A 17,984-nucleotide genomic window follows, 5' to 3' on the forward strand; every position below is an offset into this window, starting at 1 on the left:
GCTATTCTTCCTATCAGTTTGCTAATTGTACTAAGTATATTTAATCATGACATCTTGAGTTGTCTCCACCTGTACGTTCCTTTCCTTCTCACTAAACTAGGTGTGTAGACAGTGACAATTTGTCTTGTCACATGGTTGATGTGATAAGAGGGTAAAAGAAAAAATACAAAAACTGTAACACCAATGTATTACACCTCATGTTATTTGCACATTTGTTTAGATAGCATACATTCTTATACACAATTTACGTTTCATAGTGCATTACAGGACTTTTCCTAATGCGTACAGTAAAATCTACATCAAGTACATAAACAGTCTGACAAAGTGAACATTTATTGTTCTAACTATACACTGATATTGTCCCTATTTACAGTTACAAGAACTTGGACAGCTAAAGTAAAATTTTACCAGCTCAATATAGTGCATTATCAGTGACAAGATATGAACCAACCACCATTTAGTTCATTGGCTGTTACCTCATCATCAGCTAATTAATTTTATCCAACAAATACTGAATATGAAAAAAGAAAAATCATAAAAGAACTCTCTTGGAGAAGTGCATATATAAACATGAAATTTTCTTTATTATTGGAAAAATGTGAGGAGTCATTACTCTTTCTATCCAACATTTTAATAAAATTCCAAATAAACTTATTGAAATAAACAAATTCATCATTAGAGGGAAAAAAAATTTTATGTAAGAAATTATGTGTTGTGATGTACTTTCATTTACTTCATATATTTGTCATCAAATTTCTGTAAAAGCTTTGCTGAAGATTTGGCATCATAAAATAATTTCTTCACTTCTTCAATTTCTTCTTTACCAATGCCATCTTTTCCATTTATTCGAGCTAATAAGTTAGCTGGTGTAAGAAGCTGGACAGCATATCTAAATTAAGAAATAAGAAAATTGTCAGTTTGTCAATACCATACAAATAAATGGGGAATTTGTCAAGGATCTGTCATCGAACTATCAAGTCACAGAAAGGAGCATATAAATGCAACTAAAAGTAATAATAAATCTTCCTCAAATCATACATAATTGGAACAAATATAGATAAAATGTAAAGAGTACTTTTATTTAATTTAAAATCAATCTAGAATATTAATGTATTACCTGAGTGTGGAATTAGTTCCAGTCAAGCTGAGTAACTGTAAAGATTCATCACTGATGTGAATTGATTCAGTTTGTGAGCGAATACCTAGGATCTGTTGAGGAAAAAGGGTCAATGACCAAAATATAAAAACTCTTCTTTTAAAGAATCGCACATTTCTAAATTAATCAATAATAAACAATGAAATTTCAATGATAGCTGAACAAAAACCCCAACTAGTTGAAATTTAATAGAATTCAAAACAATTTACTTGAATGGTAATAAATTTATTGTCCCAAACATGCCTAAATTTTCATTCAAATGATTATATGGTTATTTTAAATGTAATAATTGTTTTGTTTGCCTAGAAGTTAGAAAAGTTTTGTAACAAACCTGATATTATACATTATCTAATTTTAATTAGAATTGTTTGGTCAACGTAATCTAAATTTTGTATTTAATGCCTAATGTTAGAAAAAAAAAAGTAAAACTAAACGTTGTACCAGTTCCAAATCCAGATAATTTGTTGTCACCTACATATTTTTAAAGATCTGTTTGTAGATAGAATTTGTTTTAATAGCAAAAGTACCTTGTTTTCAACAACTGAATTAAAAAGGATCTGTAACAAAACTGGAGTAAAAATATATTCTACAGACAAAAAAATGATTTATAATCATTGCATCATTCTACCTGATAATCATCAATTGTACAATGGTTCTCACAAACCATCAATTGTACAGAGTTATCCTAGCAACCATCAGTCCATACAGCTATCTTACCAACCATAAATTCATAGAGTTATCCAACTGTTATTACTAATACACTAATGAACTTTGGTCACATAACACAACTTGGGACTCAATAACTGTTTTCTTCTTGAATTAAACCTGCTTTTCAGTTTAAATTTTATAATTGCTGCTTTTAGATTGTAGAACAGCACTAAAAATCAAAATATTGTTCTTTATTATTTTAATGCCTTTTAAAATCATATTTGTATTTAAAAAAACTAGGTTAAATTTTTAAATTATTCCAAATTTGGAGGGATTTAGTAAAATAGCAAACTTTTCTATTATAAAGTGTGTACAAACCTGCATCATTTCCTCTTGTGTATAAGGTAGTGTTCTAATGATCATGACTCGGTCTAAAAGATCAAGTGGAATGCCATGGGAAGACACTATGTCTTCAGTACCCCTGAAATTGTACAAATACATCATTTTAGTAATGGAAGGGAAAAAAAATTATACTGGGACTTCAAGTTTTGCTATAGGAATTTGATCAACTCTAAAATGATTAGGAAATTGACTCTACTAACAGTATAGAGCCCCACCATCAGTAAATGGCTTTTGTTTTCTATAAACAACACACACAAACACGTCCATGCATACATATTAGCTGATACTTGATCAAAAAAATATTTACATCTTCTTTCTCTCTCTTTCGGAGAGGCACTGAGCAGCTATACGCACACATACACACATGGCAGTAACTTCCACCTACCGAATTCAATCACAAAGCTCCGGTCGGCTCGGGGCTATAGTGGAAGACACCTACCCAAAGTGCCATGCAGTGGGACTGAACCCGAAACCATGTAGCTAGGAAGCAAGCTCCCTCTTACATTGCAAAAACTAAGTAGTTAAAATGGTCGCCATCACAGAAAAAGAATAAGACATAACCAAATAGATAGTTTTCAAAGGAGCACTGCAGTCTAAAAACACTGACACTAGTGCATACTTGGTACTTAATCAAACTCAAAGAAATAATTGGCAAAGATGATATCAGAGAAACTTAAACTCAGAATGTGAAAAGATGTAACCAAATGTCCTGCATCTAATTCAATTCTACCATTTCTACAACTCAACTACCCATTGTAGAAATAACTGAAAACAAAACATAACCCCTTTAACATTTAAACAGACCATATCTGGCCAAAATATTCCATCTGTTTTAAGTTCAAACTGTCCAAATCCAGCCTCTTGCACCTACCCTACAATAAAATAAACAATCACATCATTGAAATATCAAAGCTACAAGATAATGCTTGATTAATTCAAAACAATGTGAATAAATGAGTATTACAAAGTAATTTGAATGCTCATGGGTTAAATTATGTTATAGTTGCCGGATTTTTATTATTTGTTGAAAGCAAGTCTTGATCTAAGCTTGTGAAGGGACTTTTCAGATGACAAGTGGAAATAAGAAAGATTAAGATGGTTAATACAGAGTTTGAAAGGACAAAGTGTAGCATGAGATGAGAAGAAAAAGATGAGTTCCACAAAGTAATGCATTTTAGAATAAAAACCACACATAATTTATTTCTGCACTGACTTCTTTGAATTTTAAATTTAATTGAGGTCATCAACATTTGCCTTTCAAGACCTTCTGTCTTGTACAATCCTTTTTAAACAGCTTTTGGTCCTCCAGTTTCTCTAAAGACCTTTCACCAAAAGATGTCATCAGTCACTGAGGTGAAGAGGATCTCATTTGCATGTGATTTCTCTCAATATTTACATAGCAAGAAATGTTTTAATATGATAAGGCTGCCAATCCGTTTATCACCCTCACCACCAACCTGGAGAATCAGGTCCATGTTAGCAGCCTGTTACATGTCTACATATAAGTAAATGCCATTCTTTCTATTTCTTGGATGGATCCCTACAAATAAATGAGGAATTTGTCAAGGATTTCAGTGAAATACCATTATCACCATATGCTTGGTTGAATGATTCTTTTTTATAGTTACTGCCCTCCTACATAGGTTGGAATATCACACCATGTTCATACATTTCATTTTTGGCTTCATTTCCATAGATACATGCCCTTTCTATCATCAATCATTTTACAGTGTATAAGTGTATTTTACCATAATACCAAAACTACATATGTTGTCATGTCCCTGATAAGAATAAAGGGGCCTCTCAAACCTAAACTGCCTTAGGGTGGTCAAGTACTTTACAAAGTACTGGATGCATTTTGTTATAGAACCACTTCACAGCGTACAAGGTGTATTTTATTATGGCACCAAGAATACAGAGGTTGTATTGTCTCTAATAAGAATAAAGAGTCCTAAGACCCTACATTGTCTTGGTACACACAAACAAGCATGCATACATACATATAGATACATATATATATTTATGACAGACTTCTATCAGTTTCTGCCTACTAAATCCACTTACAAGGATTTGGTCAGCCCAGGGCTATAGTAAAAGACACATGCCTAAGGTGCTGCACTGGGGGTAAGAACCCATGCCTGCGCCTACACTAAGATAAATAATAGACTCTTCTATCATGAATTCAATTCAATCAATAAAGTTAAATATAATTAAATAATCTTACCTGATTGTACATTTGCCTCGATTAGTAGCAAAGATGACAATTGGAGAGATGGAGGATTCTAGAGCTCTATGTAAATAGGTGAAACATTCAATGTCCAGCATATGAACTTCATCAATGAACAGAAGTCCCGGAACCAGTTCAGCAATTCCTTGGTCAATGTATGTATTTACTACTTTGTTAATCTCTTTACGCAGTTTATCTGAAATAAAAATATCATTAAAAATATACAGTTCATTCAGGAAAGTTTCACAACAAAAGATTCCAATTAAAAAGATTAAATCTTACCAGTGATTTCAGTTTTCTTTGGTTTCATTAGACTACTCATCATTGACATTACATCTTGACCACCCTAAGAAAATAATTAAGGTAACAATATTAATGACAAACAAAATAACATCTAAGAGAATGCAACAAAATAAAATTTTATATAGACACACACATATATTTGTTCACTTTACAACTGTTATTCCATGCTAACATAGGTTGGGTGAATACATAGTGAAACACTGTTTTACAGCCAGACGTCTTTCCTGACCATCTTTTAAGTAAGGGTATCATTTTATCCCACTTGTCTTTGAAAGTGCTGAGCAAGTGAATGACTTGATGTAAAGAGCCAACAAACTGCATTCCTAATAAAGTAGGCACTTTCAGGTAAAAATGCAGAATGTAAACATTATGATGCTTGCGTACAAACTGCAATACTACATGAGTGAGACATGGGTTTGAATGCAGATGACTTGCAAAGGCTAGAAAGAAATGAAGTTAGCCTGCTCCATTGAATGTGCAACATAAGTGCGTATGAATAACAAAATGCAAACATGTCAAGACCAAAATTGGGATCAGGATGACTGGAGATGTGCAATGCTGAGAAGATCTATCCAATTTGGCAAAACTGAGATTCTGTAAACACAATGTGTGTGTGTGTATAAACTTTTCGCTCTACAAATCATCAGTAAACTCCAACTCAAGACCATGTCTTTTATTGGTGTTTTTGTGGATAGTCTTGGACCAGATGGACAGTTTGCCAGGCCATGTGCAGGATGTGTTTAGAAGACACCACTGTGTTGATAGCCATTGGCACACAATGACAGGTCTTGCTTTTAGACCTGCAGAGTGTCCATAGCAGCTGCTTAACCTGGCACACCAGGTGGAGGAATCAGCTTAGGTGCCAACCACTCAATCATGATACAGATAATACTGGATTACATGGTACCAGCAGCAGGTTTCCCTGGCCTGACTGTATATCTTAACTCTTAGCATAAAGCCACTTTCTTCTACTGTATCCCCACCCAATCAATGAAAATCTTAAATCTTGCAAGCTGCAATACAACTTCACTAGTGCTGATATACCACAAAAAAAAAGGTGTACAGTACACTCATAAGTGGTTGACATTAGGAAGGGCATCCAGCCATAGAAACTATGCCAAAGCAGACACTGAAACATGATGTAGTCTTTGAACTTGACAGATCCTGTTCAACAGTCATTATTAAAGCAATGAGTTTACAACTGGATGTTCTTCACAGCATCAACTACCAGACAAGCATCTTCCACCCACCAGGTATCTTTTTAAATACTTTTCCTAGACAGCTGAATATAATACAAAAATATCCAAAGAATTTAGAAACTTACCTGTGGGCGTGCATTAGCTGTATCCAAATCATGCAGAGTTACATCCTGAATTACCTCCTTTTTCTTGTGGACATCTCCTTTAGGTAAGGGAACATATTCTTCAGCTTCAAGATCAAATTCTGTAGCATAGCTGTCAGATCTTCCTTGTCTCTACAAGAATAAAGGAAAAATAAACCTTTAAACATTTTATTATTTATTTCTGAAGTGATATTTCATTTCCCACTTTATATAACCTTTTCTATTACATTTTACTTTTCAATAAAAAAAATTGAAAGAGAACAATCAAAATTTTTTTTACATAGAAAATAAATAAAATTTACAAATTTGACCAACATATATTTCAAAATTAACAATTAATTCAATTTTGATTGGTTCATTACATAAAGCTGTAAAACTACAGCAAGGTAATTCTTTTCCTTTACTGATTTCAGTCATTGGTCAGTGTGCATACTGGTTTTTTTTTAGCTGATCATAAACAACCCTAGTATGTATTTCATGCCGTCTCTGAATGAAACACATTCTGATCTTTGTTAATCAAATTAAGTTACCTTTTGATATAACAGGATGCACTTCAATGCACAGTTTAAACTGGTATACATAGATCATCATCATTATTTAACGTCCACTTTCCATGCTAGCATGGGTTGGACAACTTAAGTGAGGACAGGTGAACTAGATGGCTGCACCAGGCTCCAATCTGATCTAGCAGAATTTCTACAGCTGGATGCCCTTCCTAACGCTAACCACTCCAAGAGTGTAGTGGGTGCTTTTACGTGCCACTGGCAGTACTGGCAATGGCCATGCTCAAATGGTGTTTTTTATGTGCCACCTGTACAGGAGTCAGTCTAGTGGCACCGGCAACGACCTCATTCGAATGTTTTGTTCATGTGCCAGTAAGGCGACGCTGGTAACGATCAGGCTCAAATGGTGCTTTTTAACGATCAGGCTCAAATGGTGCTTTTTAACGATCATACAGATATACATTACATAAGGAAATAAAAAAATTCAACTTACTTTTACAGCACCACTGTTTGATTCAATGTAGATCACATCACCGACTTCAACTTTCTCTTTTTGTAAACTCTCAAAGATGGAAGGGTCTAATTTTAATTGCTTTGTCCCTTTTGCCGTTTTCAAACCAATTATCACATGACTTACAGTCTTGCCATAGCCTGTATGGAATTTAAAAGTATGACAGATTATAGTAGTCAACATTTATATAAAGTACCACTAACTCTCTATTTCACATTCAATTATTTGGATTGACTCTTAAGAAATGGGAGTTCTTAAATTAGATGATGCCATATGCAGTTATATAGAAAAATGTTGAAAGAAACTCATTCAGCTCATGTTTGCACAGAAACCAGGATAATTATACTCATCATTATCATCATACACAGTGACATAGCATGTGCAACACACCATGAAATAATTTTAATTCCCAGTTATAGCTAATGTTATTTGCAAAAGTTATGAATGCCAGTTATTATTTTATTTTCCTCCTAGTTCTTAGGTAGAGAGGCCAAGATGAAAATCGCGTTACTTAGAGGTCAGTAAAATATGCTATCTTCACCACCCCTACAGCATTAAGATACAGTCACAAATCTTTAACAATCTTCCTCCTCTAGAATTACAGCAAACTAGCTCAATATCCATGCTTTCTCTACAAGTACAAGCTTTCAGAGGATGAAGTTGAAACGTAGATCATATAAGCCTTAGGGCAACAGATTTGTTGTTAAGCTATCTGTGTGGTTAAAGCCTTGGCAAAAGCTATAAACTCTGACAAAGAAGAGGGCCTTTACCCTGTGAATAACTGCTGACATACAAAGAAAAGAGCTAAGGAAGAGATGGTTGAGTTAGGTACTGTTAATAGAGCTTCTTAAATTATGGAAGATGGTCAAAGCTCACAGGAGACAGCTGAGATGCAGCATATTTTTGATGGAAAAAACATAAGTAAGGTATGGGTTCTAGAGGACAACAATTATAGGATTATGTAAACTATACAGTTATTGGTTTTACAACAAAAGCATATTATTGTTGTAGACAGAAATTTAGAATAGGCAGGAGAAATAATTTAAAGCAGGTGGTAGGGGAGATATAAGAACAAACATGTTTAGTAGAGGACAGCTCAAAAGGTAAGACTGTTTAGTGAGGTGAGTTTCATCATCATTGTTTAACGTCCATTTTCCATGCGGGCATGGGCTGGATAGTTTGACTGAGGTCTGGAAAGCCAGAGGCTGTACCAGGCTCCAATCTGATCTGGTAATGTTTCTACAGCTGGATGCCCTTCCCAATGCCAACTACTCCCAGTGTAGTGGGTGCTTTTTATGTGCCACCTGAATGGGAGCCAGTCAAGGGGCTCTGGCATCTGCCACGTTTGGATGGTGCTTATATGTGCCACCGGCATGGGAGCCAGTTAGGCAACCCTGGCATCAATCAAGTTCAGATAGTGCTTTTTACATGCCACCGGCATGGGAGTCAGTCAAGGGTACTGGCATCGGCCATGTTTGGATGGTGCTTTTTACATGCCACTGGCATGGGAGCCAATCAGGCGGACCTAGCATTGACTACATCTTGATGGTGCTTTTTACGTGCCGCCAGCACGGGAGCCAGTCCGGTGACACTGGCCACTGCTACGATATTGGTTTTACTTGACTTAACAGGTATTCTCACGCAAATCATATTGCCTGATGCATCAAGGGTACGTTTAAATGGGCCGGACATGCAACACTGGCATTAGCCTTGGCTGCGATCTCACTTTAGTAGCCAGGTCTTCTCAATCACAGAATATCTTCAAAAGTCTCGGTCTCCTGCTATTGGCTCCATGAGGCCCAACATTCAAAGATTATGTTTCACCACCTCATCCCATGTCTTCCTGGGTCTACCTCTTTCACAGTTAGGGTGTGGCACTTCCTCACACAGCTGTCCTCATCCATATGTAACATGTAACCATTCCAGCACAGTCACCTCTCTTGCACACATTTGTTGCTTCTTATGCCCAGCTTTTCTCTCAGGGTGCTTACACTCTGTTGTGTTACGCATGTGCCCAGCAGTCATGGCCCATGTTTCACTGCTGTGTAGCATGGCAGTTCACACACATGCATCATACAGTCTACCTTCCATCCTGAGCAAGAGGCCGTTAGTTGCCAGCAGAGTTAGGAGCTTCCTGAACTTTGCCCAGGCTGTTCTTATTCTAGCAGCTACACTCTCAGAGCAACCACTCCCACTAGACTTGGTCGCCTAGGTAGCAGAAGCTGTCAACTACTTCTAGTTTTTTTCCCTGGCATGTGATGGAATCTGTTTTCTGTACATCTTCAGTGTTTACTGCCCCTGTGCGACTGCAACACACAAAAACTATCTTCTTGATCAACCTTCCTTTGATATTACTGCAGCTTTTATGTGTCCATAGCTTACACCGGGTACATTGTATGAAGTTTCTACTCATGCCTTTTCTACAGATCGAGCAGGGCCATCTACCTGAAAGGGTTTGTGATTTAACAGCCTTCCTACTTACCAAGACTTTGGTTTTTGCTAGGTTAACCCTAAGGCCCTTCGATTCTAGACTTTGCTTCCACACCCTAAACTTTGTCTCTAGTTCTGGCAGTGACTCGGTTATTAGAGCAAGGTCATCAGCATAGAGGAGCTCCCAGGGGCATCCTGCCTTGAATTCCGCTGTTATTGTCTGAAGGACTATGAATAAGAGGGGGCTGAGGGCTGATCCTTGGTTAACCCCTACTTCTACCTGGAATTCTTCACTATACTGGTTACCAACCCTCTTATGATATAAGTTATTCTAGCCAAGATAATTTCCATTTGTCTCATGTACCCTTCCATTTTTTAAGGCAGGATGGTGTGATTTCAGAGAAATTTGACTGATATTACCAGGTCAAATAATTGTGGAGAGGTTCTATTATGTTTTAATATATTACAAAATTACTAGCACTCATCATCATCGTCGTTTAACGTCCGTTCTCCATGCTAGCATGGGTTGGACGGTTCGACCGGGGTTCTGGGAAGCCAGAAGGCTGCACCAGGCTCCAGTCTAATCTGGCAATGTTTCTACAGCTGGATGCCCTTCCTAATGCCAACCACTCCGTTAGCACTATATAAAGTAAAATTCTGAAATACAAAATATATTTACCGCCCATTGGGTTTTCTGTTTCTGCTGGTGTAATTTCTGTGACTTCTCCTTCATAAACCTCCTTAGTCTCTTTTATACGCAAGCCAATGGCACGTCGAAAATTTTCCATTAAAACTTCCGTCTTCTTAATTTCACTAGAATACACTTCACTTCCAACCATTGGGCAGAATGGAACTTTGCTGCCAAGCTCTTGAGCAATAGCTAATGCAATAGCAGTCTGTACAAGAACAAAATAAATATAAACATTTTTGTTGAGAGTAAAAAATGTATTTTATATACATCTGTGTATATGGTCACATGCATCTTTATATTAAATATGAGATGGAATTTAGTACCTTTCCTGTTCCAGGAGGTCCTGCGAATAGCACAGCTCTTCCTGCCATTTTCTTGCATCGAATCATTTCTACAACAACACCAGCAGCCTAAAAATACAAGTTCATAACAACAAAATTATTACTGTGTTGAAAGCATTCACTATTTGATTTATATATTGTACCTACTTTTTCTTACAGAAACACATAGTTCAGAATTTATACAGTATGTAGCCACGAATCAGAGTCTCATATACTTGAAATTACATTTTTATCATTACTTTATAATAATTCTGCTTGCCACTCTGTTACTTATCCTATCCATAATGCTTCCACATGTTTAGCTGAAGGGGGAAGGGATGTGGTGGTGAGGGAAATGTGTAATTTTTTTTAACTAAGTTTTTTTTTCCTCCATTACTTAGCCTGTTTGTAATACTTCCACATGATTAGTTGAAGGGAAAGGTGAAGAGCTAAAGATAGAGGAGAAAAAAAGAGGGTAAGGCGAAGAGTGAGAGTGCTGTGTATTCAGTCTATAAAATTGTGCGTAAAGTATATAGAGTGCATTAAGTAATCATTGTATTCCAATTTCCTTCACTTTTCAATGAGTAACTATCTTTTGATACAGGCACAACACAGGCTACACTTTCACATTTTTTTAGATAAAGTTTTCAGAAATAACCCAATAAGTTTATCATTAATTCCATGAAATATTTATGAGTCCTGCTAGTTTTAAATAATCATAATAAAATTGTTAATATGTTTGCATGAAAGTAATCTGCAGTGATAACCCACATTTGTTCAACTTTAGGAATTTTTGTCAATTTATTTGCAGCAAAATATATTTTATTTTATTTACAGATTTTTAAAATTGTGGCAGCAATTGCTACTTCTGGTTCAGGTGTATTATGTTAAGTCTTGGTAGAAGACTGGCAAGCAGCACATTGCAATATCAAACATATTTGCACTTGTGTTTCAGATACTAAGTCAGACATTTTAGATAAATAAAACAATTTGATTCTAGGCAATTGTTTCTTATCACAATGATTAATTCAAGTAAACTTGGAAACAGTTATTTCCCTCAGTTACATTGCATTGATAGGACATACTGAAAAAACTGCATTCCTAAATTTTATTACTGAATCCCTAGACTCAAATTAACAAAATCTCATTCTGTTTAGTCATCTCACTAAATAGTAGATCACAGTTTTTTTTTTGCAGATTCCAGATGTAGTCACAAAAACATCAACTAAGTGAAAATACTGAATTTTATATCACAATCCTATGCAAACTTGCCAGATGCTGTAAATTTTGGGCCATAATTGTTGATGTATATTGAGAGAAAAGCATTGAGATCCATTTATGTCCAAAACCTCCTTTGACTATATTTGATAAAAACCCCTTTTAAACTTGGAACAAGTAATCACTCAAGCTCAATTTCTAGAATCTGCTCTAGAAATGCAGAAACTTTTCAATCTTCTCACCTTCTCAATACCATATCTGAAACTGGAAATTTGCCACACCTGCAAAATGGGTGGACATTTTTCATGAGCGTGTTGGCCAAAAAGAATCATGACATTAGCAACAACAACCCTATTACAACAAGCACACATTAATAAATTACCCTTATAAAAAGTTACCATCAGCATATGTCTGGCTATTCAATGTATTAATATTTTACTTCATTCAGATAGTGTTGTCAACTCTTTAGAGGAGGATACTTGCCAGAATCCCTCATTCACAACATCCTGGCAACTCAAAGCAAACTGATTGTTCATCAATCCATATTTAAACCATCTTTTTGTAGTTTTTGAATTCAAAAGGAATGTATTTAAATGCTTTGCCTGACTTGTGTTCCTCTACAATCCTAGGACATGACTTTATAAAACAATACAACTTTCTAACATTTAAAAAAACAATATCAAAAGAATTATGCTCAACATGTTTCTATGTTGGTGACCCCTTCTTGCTATTTTTGCTCAACTACATAATAATTTGAAACTGATTGCCACTAATTTCTCCACTTATCAGATTTAATAAACAAATAGATTAAATGACTTCTTGATGTTAGTAATATCAAGCATTCAGTTTTTCCCTGGTAACTCGGAAAAACAATACCATGTTATCAACTATTTCCAAAGTGTAAATCCCTACTACTTTTAGCTGTTTTCTACTTTCTAATATTAAAAATTGAGTGCATTCGGTCTTGTAATAATACTGTTAGATTCTATTCTACATTAAGAGATAAACTTTAAGCTGATGTACTCTTATTCTACATTGCTAGGTTAGCCTTTGGTGTGTCTATTGCTGTGTAAATGCTTATCAAAGTGTGATGGATAGTATACTTCTCAACAATGATACCAAAGGCATTCACATCTCTTTTAATAAAGCTATTATTGTTGATATAACTATTGAAGAACACAATGGTAACTGGACTATTTCAGTTACTAAGAGACTCAAAATTTTATTGAACAAGGACATGGTTTTTCTATCAACTATCCATTTATTAGCTAGGACATAAAACATATCTTTCAGTCATTGTATTACAGCCATGCAATCTGACTAGAAAGACTGGGACCTCTGTTAATCAACCAATGTCTAGCAAAGCTAAACAAATACACGTTTAAATACTATTCTAAATGAGTACCTTGATTCTTGAAACCAATTCAACCTTTAAAACAATCTACTTTTGATGCTAGCCACCTGTTTAAATCATTATCATCATATCATCACCACCATCTAAAGTCTTTTTTCAATACTGGCATGGATTGGATGGTTTGACAGGAGCTAGCAAACTGGAAAGTTTTAGCATGGTTTCTATGGCTGGATGCCCTTCCCAAAGCCAACCACTTAACAGAGTGTACTTGGTGCTTTTTACATGGCACCAAATTCTTATCCATCTTAATTGCAATGCCACTACATATTCACATTCATGCAGCTAGAACAACAATCTTGGGAGTCCTTTTGCAAGACACTTTCTTGTTCTGAGCAAAATATCTCACCAATTGAAAAGAAGGTTCATGGAAAGTTTCAGAAAATAGCAAACTATTTTTACTTAGAGGCTATTTTATATTATAAACCCATCAATCAGTGATCTCGTTCATATTTAATCACATAGAGAAAATAATAGCTTTAGCTTCCTCATAGCTCAACAAGGATCTGATAAGCACTAGAAAGACTGAATTTTTAAAGTACTGATAAATGATGAAATTGTTATTGCTATTTCCAGTCTAAGTGATTTATGTTATACTTTGGGTGAAGGTTGGCAAGCCAGTCATTTGCAATAAAAATGAGCAAGTTTACACTTGTTCCTCAAATGTTTTAGCCAAATGAAACAGTTTGATTCTTGGCAACTGTTTCTTGTCACACAGTAGTTCAATCTAAGTGCTGTTAAACAAGTGAAAGAGGTAATAGCTGAGAGAACATAAAAGTAACAGATTCTATATAAATACATAAACTGCATGAATAATGAATGAAGAGATGAAAAGTAGTCACTAACTTCACAGCTTCCCATTGTCATTAAAAATAGCTTCTGCCAAACATGCACATCTTCCCCCACTGTTTCCTCAAATACTACCTATTTTTTTTTGTAACAATACATGCTAGGACTTGCATTATTCTGTGGCTACTGTAGTGTTCTCATTTTCTTCCCCCTGTCAAAAGTGTATAATTGAATTAACTGTAAATACCACAAAACAATTTGATTTTGAGCAGTTACGAAATCTATATGAGACAATAATCACTTTGATGACCACTTTTTCATGTTTGCATGGATTGGACAGTATTCACTGAGTAGGTTTTCTACAGCTGGATGCCCTTCCTGTCGCCAACTCTTACCTGTTTCCAAGCAAGGTAATATTTCCTTACTGTTAGATATGTTTTCACAGAATATTGGACATATTTACACTACACAATATCAAGATAAGGATAAAAAATATGCTTCTTTCAGTTTCTTTCTAGCAAATCTGCTCACAAAGCATTGGTTGGCCTAGGGCTATAGTAGAACCAACTTGTCTAAGGTACCTCACAGTGGAACTGAACCTGAAATCATGGTTGGGAAGCAAACTTCTTGACCACACAGCCACATCTGTACTTACATGACAGAATGGACTAGTGATTGAGTGTCTGAGAGAGTACATCTCCTTAGATCAATGGCATCTCAGACCACATACATATGAATATCTAAACAATAACTCTTTTTTTTTAATGAAAATCTTCATTTTGATCCATTCCTTTCAATGCTTTCTCTCTAACAAAATTATAAGACTACAATAACCAATGTCTGAGTGTCTATGCAGTTGCTCAACTGACTAAAAATTGCAGCAAAATTTCCTTCAAATTACACCTTAAAAGAGGGAAGAAACATTGGATAGAATAGCACTGCCTCAGAAAGACAAAGATTGGATGGTCACAGCTTAAACACTTTTGATCAGCTGGATCAGGATGGACTTGGGGCTAAACATCAAATGATCTTCAGAATTTGCTGGATATTCATTCAAACCTAGACTTTGAATCTATTTCTCACTGATAGTTCTTTAGTTCATTTTAAGTTATCACAACTATGGCTATGCTAGTGAACTGCCATCTAGCTGAGCTAATCTCTCTGACTCCCAGCCAAACATTACAGCGAGACTGTAGACTTATTTCATTGGCCAATGTAACAACACTACCTGGAATCATGGGTGCAATTAGCAGAGACCGCTCTGTTGCAAGCATTCAGGCCTGGCCACTAGTCTGAAGATATCTTCTCCCTCCTACTAGTCTTGGAGAATCTGATAAGAGCCATAACAGTGACATTCTTCCTGACTATACGAGGGGGTGCTGACAAGTTCCTGACTTTAAGGGTGTCACAAAAGGCCTGCAATAAATGTGTGAATCTGAGAGGGGATTATGTTGAATAAAATCATAATTAACTGATCCTCCTGTATTTTCTTTTACCCAAAGCCAAAAACTTTTCAGTGCACCTGCATATGATAAAACAAAAATTCCCCTTTCCTCTTTATTACTTTTTTAAAATCCAAAACATATTTACTAATACATTATTTAAGGGGTGGGGAGCAGAGAAAATTGGAGATCTTGTCGCTTATTACACACAAATACTATTATTGTGAAGGCGCGTGGCTTAGTAAGATCTTGGTTTCGATACCTAGACAGACGGTGCGTTGAATTCTTTAACAAAATACTTCACTTTGCTCCAGGCCACTCAGCTGTGAATGAGTAAACTTGCGACGGACAAGCGTTCCATTCAGGGAGAATATTGGCCTGCCCACTTAGAGAGGGGTGGTATCATTTGAAAGCTACAACAATGCGTGTAAGCACATTGTGACCATCGGTGTATAACAACATACGATGCAGTGATATAATATTAAATCTGAGCATTCATCGTCATTCAGTTACATGTAACTATCAACAGCCGTTGAGAGATAGCAAGATTTTGCGTTTATAGCCTGCAAGGTGCCATTTTGCAGCAGATGCATATATTTACAGCTGAGTCAACTGGAGCAACGTGAAATGAAGTACCTTGTCCAAGGACACAACACGCCGATGGAACCGGGAATCGAACATACGAACCGAATGCAACTGTCTTTAATCATTAGGCTACGTACGTTCACTTTAATAGTATGGATTTATTTAAAATTAATTTTTAGAAAAATGTTTAAAGAAAAAAAAAAATCAGTTTTTGTTTTCTTTCTCTCCACAATCTGCGTCTTGCATGCTTTCATTTTCCTTCACATATAACCAAATGTCAGCGTCTTTTATTTAATAATGAAACAAATAGAAGGGGTAATTTTTGTACATTTAGGTCAAACAACCACTTTTACATTTTCGTTTATAATACACGAAAAATACAATAAAGAATCACATACTAATTAAAGAAAGACTACAAAGACTATTTTGTTGGTCCGCTAGAAATAGCAGCGAAATCTCAAACTATGGTTAACACGCAATAACTTAAATTTCTTTTTGCGACGTTAAGCGGCATGTTAATCTAAATTGTAGTTAGAGAATATATTAGACAACGTAGATCTTGATGTACAAGAAGACGAGAAAGTCGTGGTTAGAAAACCTTTGATCATATATGCTCGGTTAAGGCTGATATGGGGCTATTCCGAAATAGCTTTTCAAAAGAAAATAATTGCCCTCGCTCTATGTGTAAGAAAACTCAAGGCGGATGAAGTGAGCGAGCCGGTATCTAAGCAATATCAAATCTCAAAGAGAAACAGAATTAGTGGCGGGTGAATTGTTTCTTTTAGTTTTTATGGATCTTAAAACGAAGGCCTGCAGAAAAAAAACCCAGATTTCCAATAATATAGCATAGGCGAATGCGAAAATATCAACTTCAGTAACGCAAATAAATAAGTTGATGGCTTAACGTAAAATTCAGGGAGGGAATAAATTCAATCCAGGAACCTGTAAAACAATATATCTCCTTACAGAATATTTTAATAAATTTTTGGGTTTATGTAGGAAAAATATACATTAGGAATAAAATATGAAATATGATGTTAAATCGTATAAAATTAATGAAGTTTTTCTTTTCATGCATGTTTCATCTTGTCTTTTCAATCAAAACATTTACCTCGCGGGCTAATTCCTGACCAACAAGCCCAGCAGCAGTTTGAATTGCATAACCATTTTCATCTAAACCTAATCCTTTCACATGGCTGTGTGACGCAATACGTTGAGACTTTGAATTACTCTTTACTTCTTCAATCTTCATCTTGAGATGTTCTTTTCTGAATCAACTTCAGTCGACAACGATATTTCTTTCTCTCCGTCCAACTGAAAATGGCGTTCACGCGTGCCGTAAACCGGGTTATGACACTGTCGTTCAACACAACCCTCGTGTACGATTTTTTTTGTTATTCTTGTTGAAGAATCATGAAATGACGTAATATTACATAAAAATTTTAAAAAATTAATTAAATTAAGACAACAACAGAACTGCAAAAATATTACGATTGTGGGATAATCATTTTTTTTATTATAACGAAACGCCACCTATACGGCATAGTTATAACGTCTAAAAACAAAAAGAAACATATACTGTAGGGTGGAAAAAAACTGAATAAACATTGAATTATTTGTAAAATAATTCCCTGTGTATATAATATTAACCTTAAATATAGATATCTAAAAACTAGTTAAATATATATATATATATATATATATATATAGAAAACCATGTTGCTTTTAAATTAACGACAGTCAAACAGTTTCTTAGTAACACATTGTTATGGCAACAGTAACTACGAGTGTAATGTAATTAATCCTTTATAATCAATGTTTCCAAAGACTAGTTTCCCCAAGAAACAAATATACAGTGCACCTCAACAAAAAGTAGTATTACTTTCTGTAATTACACTAATAATGTTTTGTTTGTGAGGAGACAAAATATCAATTTGTACAGATCGTTATTATCGTGCATAAACAACCAAACTGATAGGTTTGTTTTTATTGATTGATATAATTAT

The 17,984-nt window shown here is 35.2% G+C and overlaps 2 protein-coding genes across 6 annotated transcripts in view; one reads left to right on the forward strand and one right to left on the reverse strand.

Moving 5' to 3' along the window:
• Positions 1-675: 675 nt before the first annotated feature.
• Positions 676-17,329, reverse strand: LOC115217649 (ruvB-like 1). Its single transcript, XM_029787403.2, has 10 exons — positions 17,090-17,329; positions 10,537-10,623; positions 10,202-10,418; positions 7,075-7,232; positions 6,061-6,210; positions 4,716-4,779; positions 4,431-4,629; positions 2,183-2,285; positions 1,118-1,209; positions 676-889 (listed from the first exon to the last, which is right to left on the reverse strand). Exons 1-10 carry the CDS (start codon positions 17,228-17,230, stop codon positions 730-732), a joined length of 1,371 nt encoding a protein of 456 aa, XP_029643263.1. The 5' UTR covers positions 17,231-17,329; the 3' UTR covers positions 676-729.
• Positions 15,749-17,984, forward strand: part of LOC115228511 (coiled-coil domain-containing protein 146-like) — a 57,360-nt gene continuing 55,124 nt past the window's right edge. For 3 of the 5 annotated variants that reach the window (XM_036506359.1, XM_036506365.1, XM_029799112.2), the window contains exon 1: positions 17,754-17,956. The gene's annotated coding sequence lies outside the window, so the exon portion shown is untranslated. Of the gene's footprint in view, positions 16,112-17,753; positions 17,957-17,984 lie in introns of those variants that run through there. The other 2 variants (XM_036506390.1, XM_036506374.1) reach the window with 2 other exon arrangements.

The sequence above is a fragment of the Octopus sinensis genome, linkage group LG1 (genome assembly GCF_006345805.1).
Source record: "Octopus sinensis linkage group LG1, ASM634580v1, whole genome shotgun sequence".
Taxonomy (NCBI): domain Eukaryota; kingdom Metazoa; phylum Mollusca; class Cephalopoda; order Octopoda; family Octopodidae; genus Octopus; species Octopus sinensis.

Coding starts and splice junctions, on each gene's coding strand:
- LOC115217649 (XM_029787403.2), bottom strand. CDS start 17,230: ATGAAGATTGAAGAAGTAAAGAGTAATTCAAAGTCTCAACGTATTGCG. Junction 10,624..17,089: donor GTCAGGAATTAGCCCGCGAG/GTAAATGTTTTG, acceptor TTGTATTTTTAG/GCTGCTGGTGTTGTTGTAGA. Junction 10,419..10,536: donor GACCTCCTGGAACAGGAAAG/GTACTAAATTCC, acceptor GTTCTTGTACAG/ACTGCTATTGCATTAGCTAT.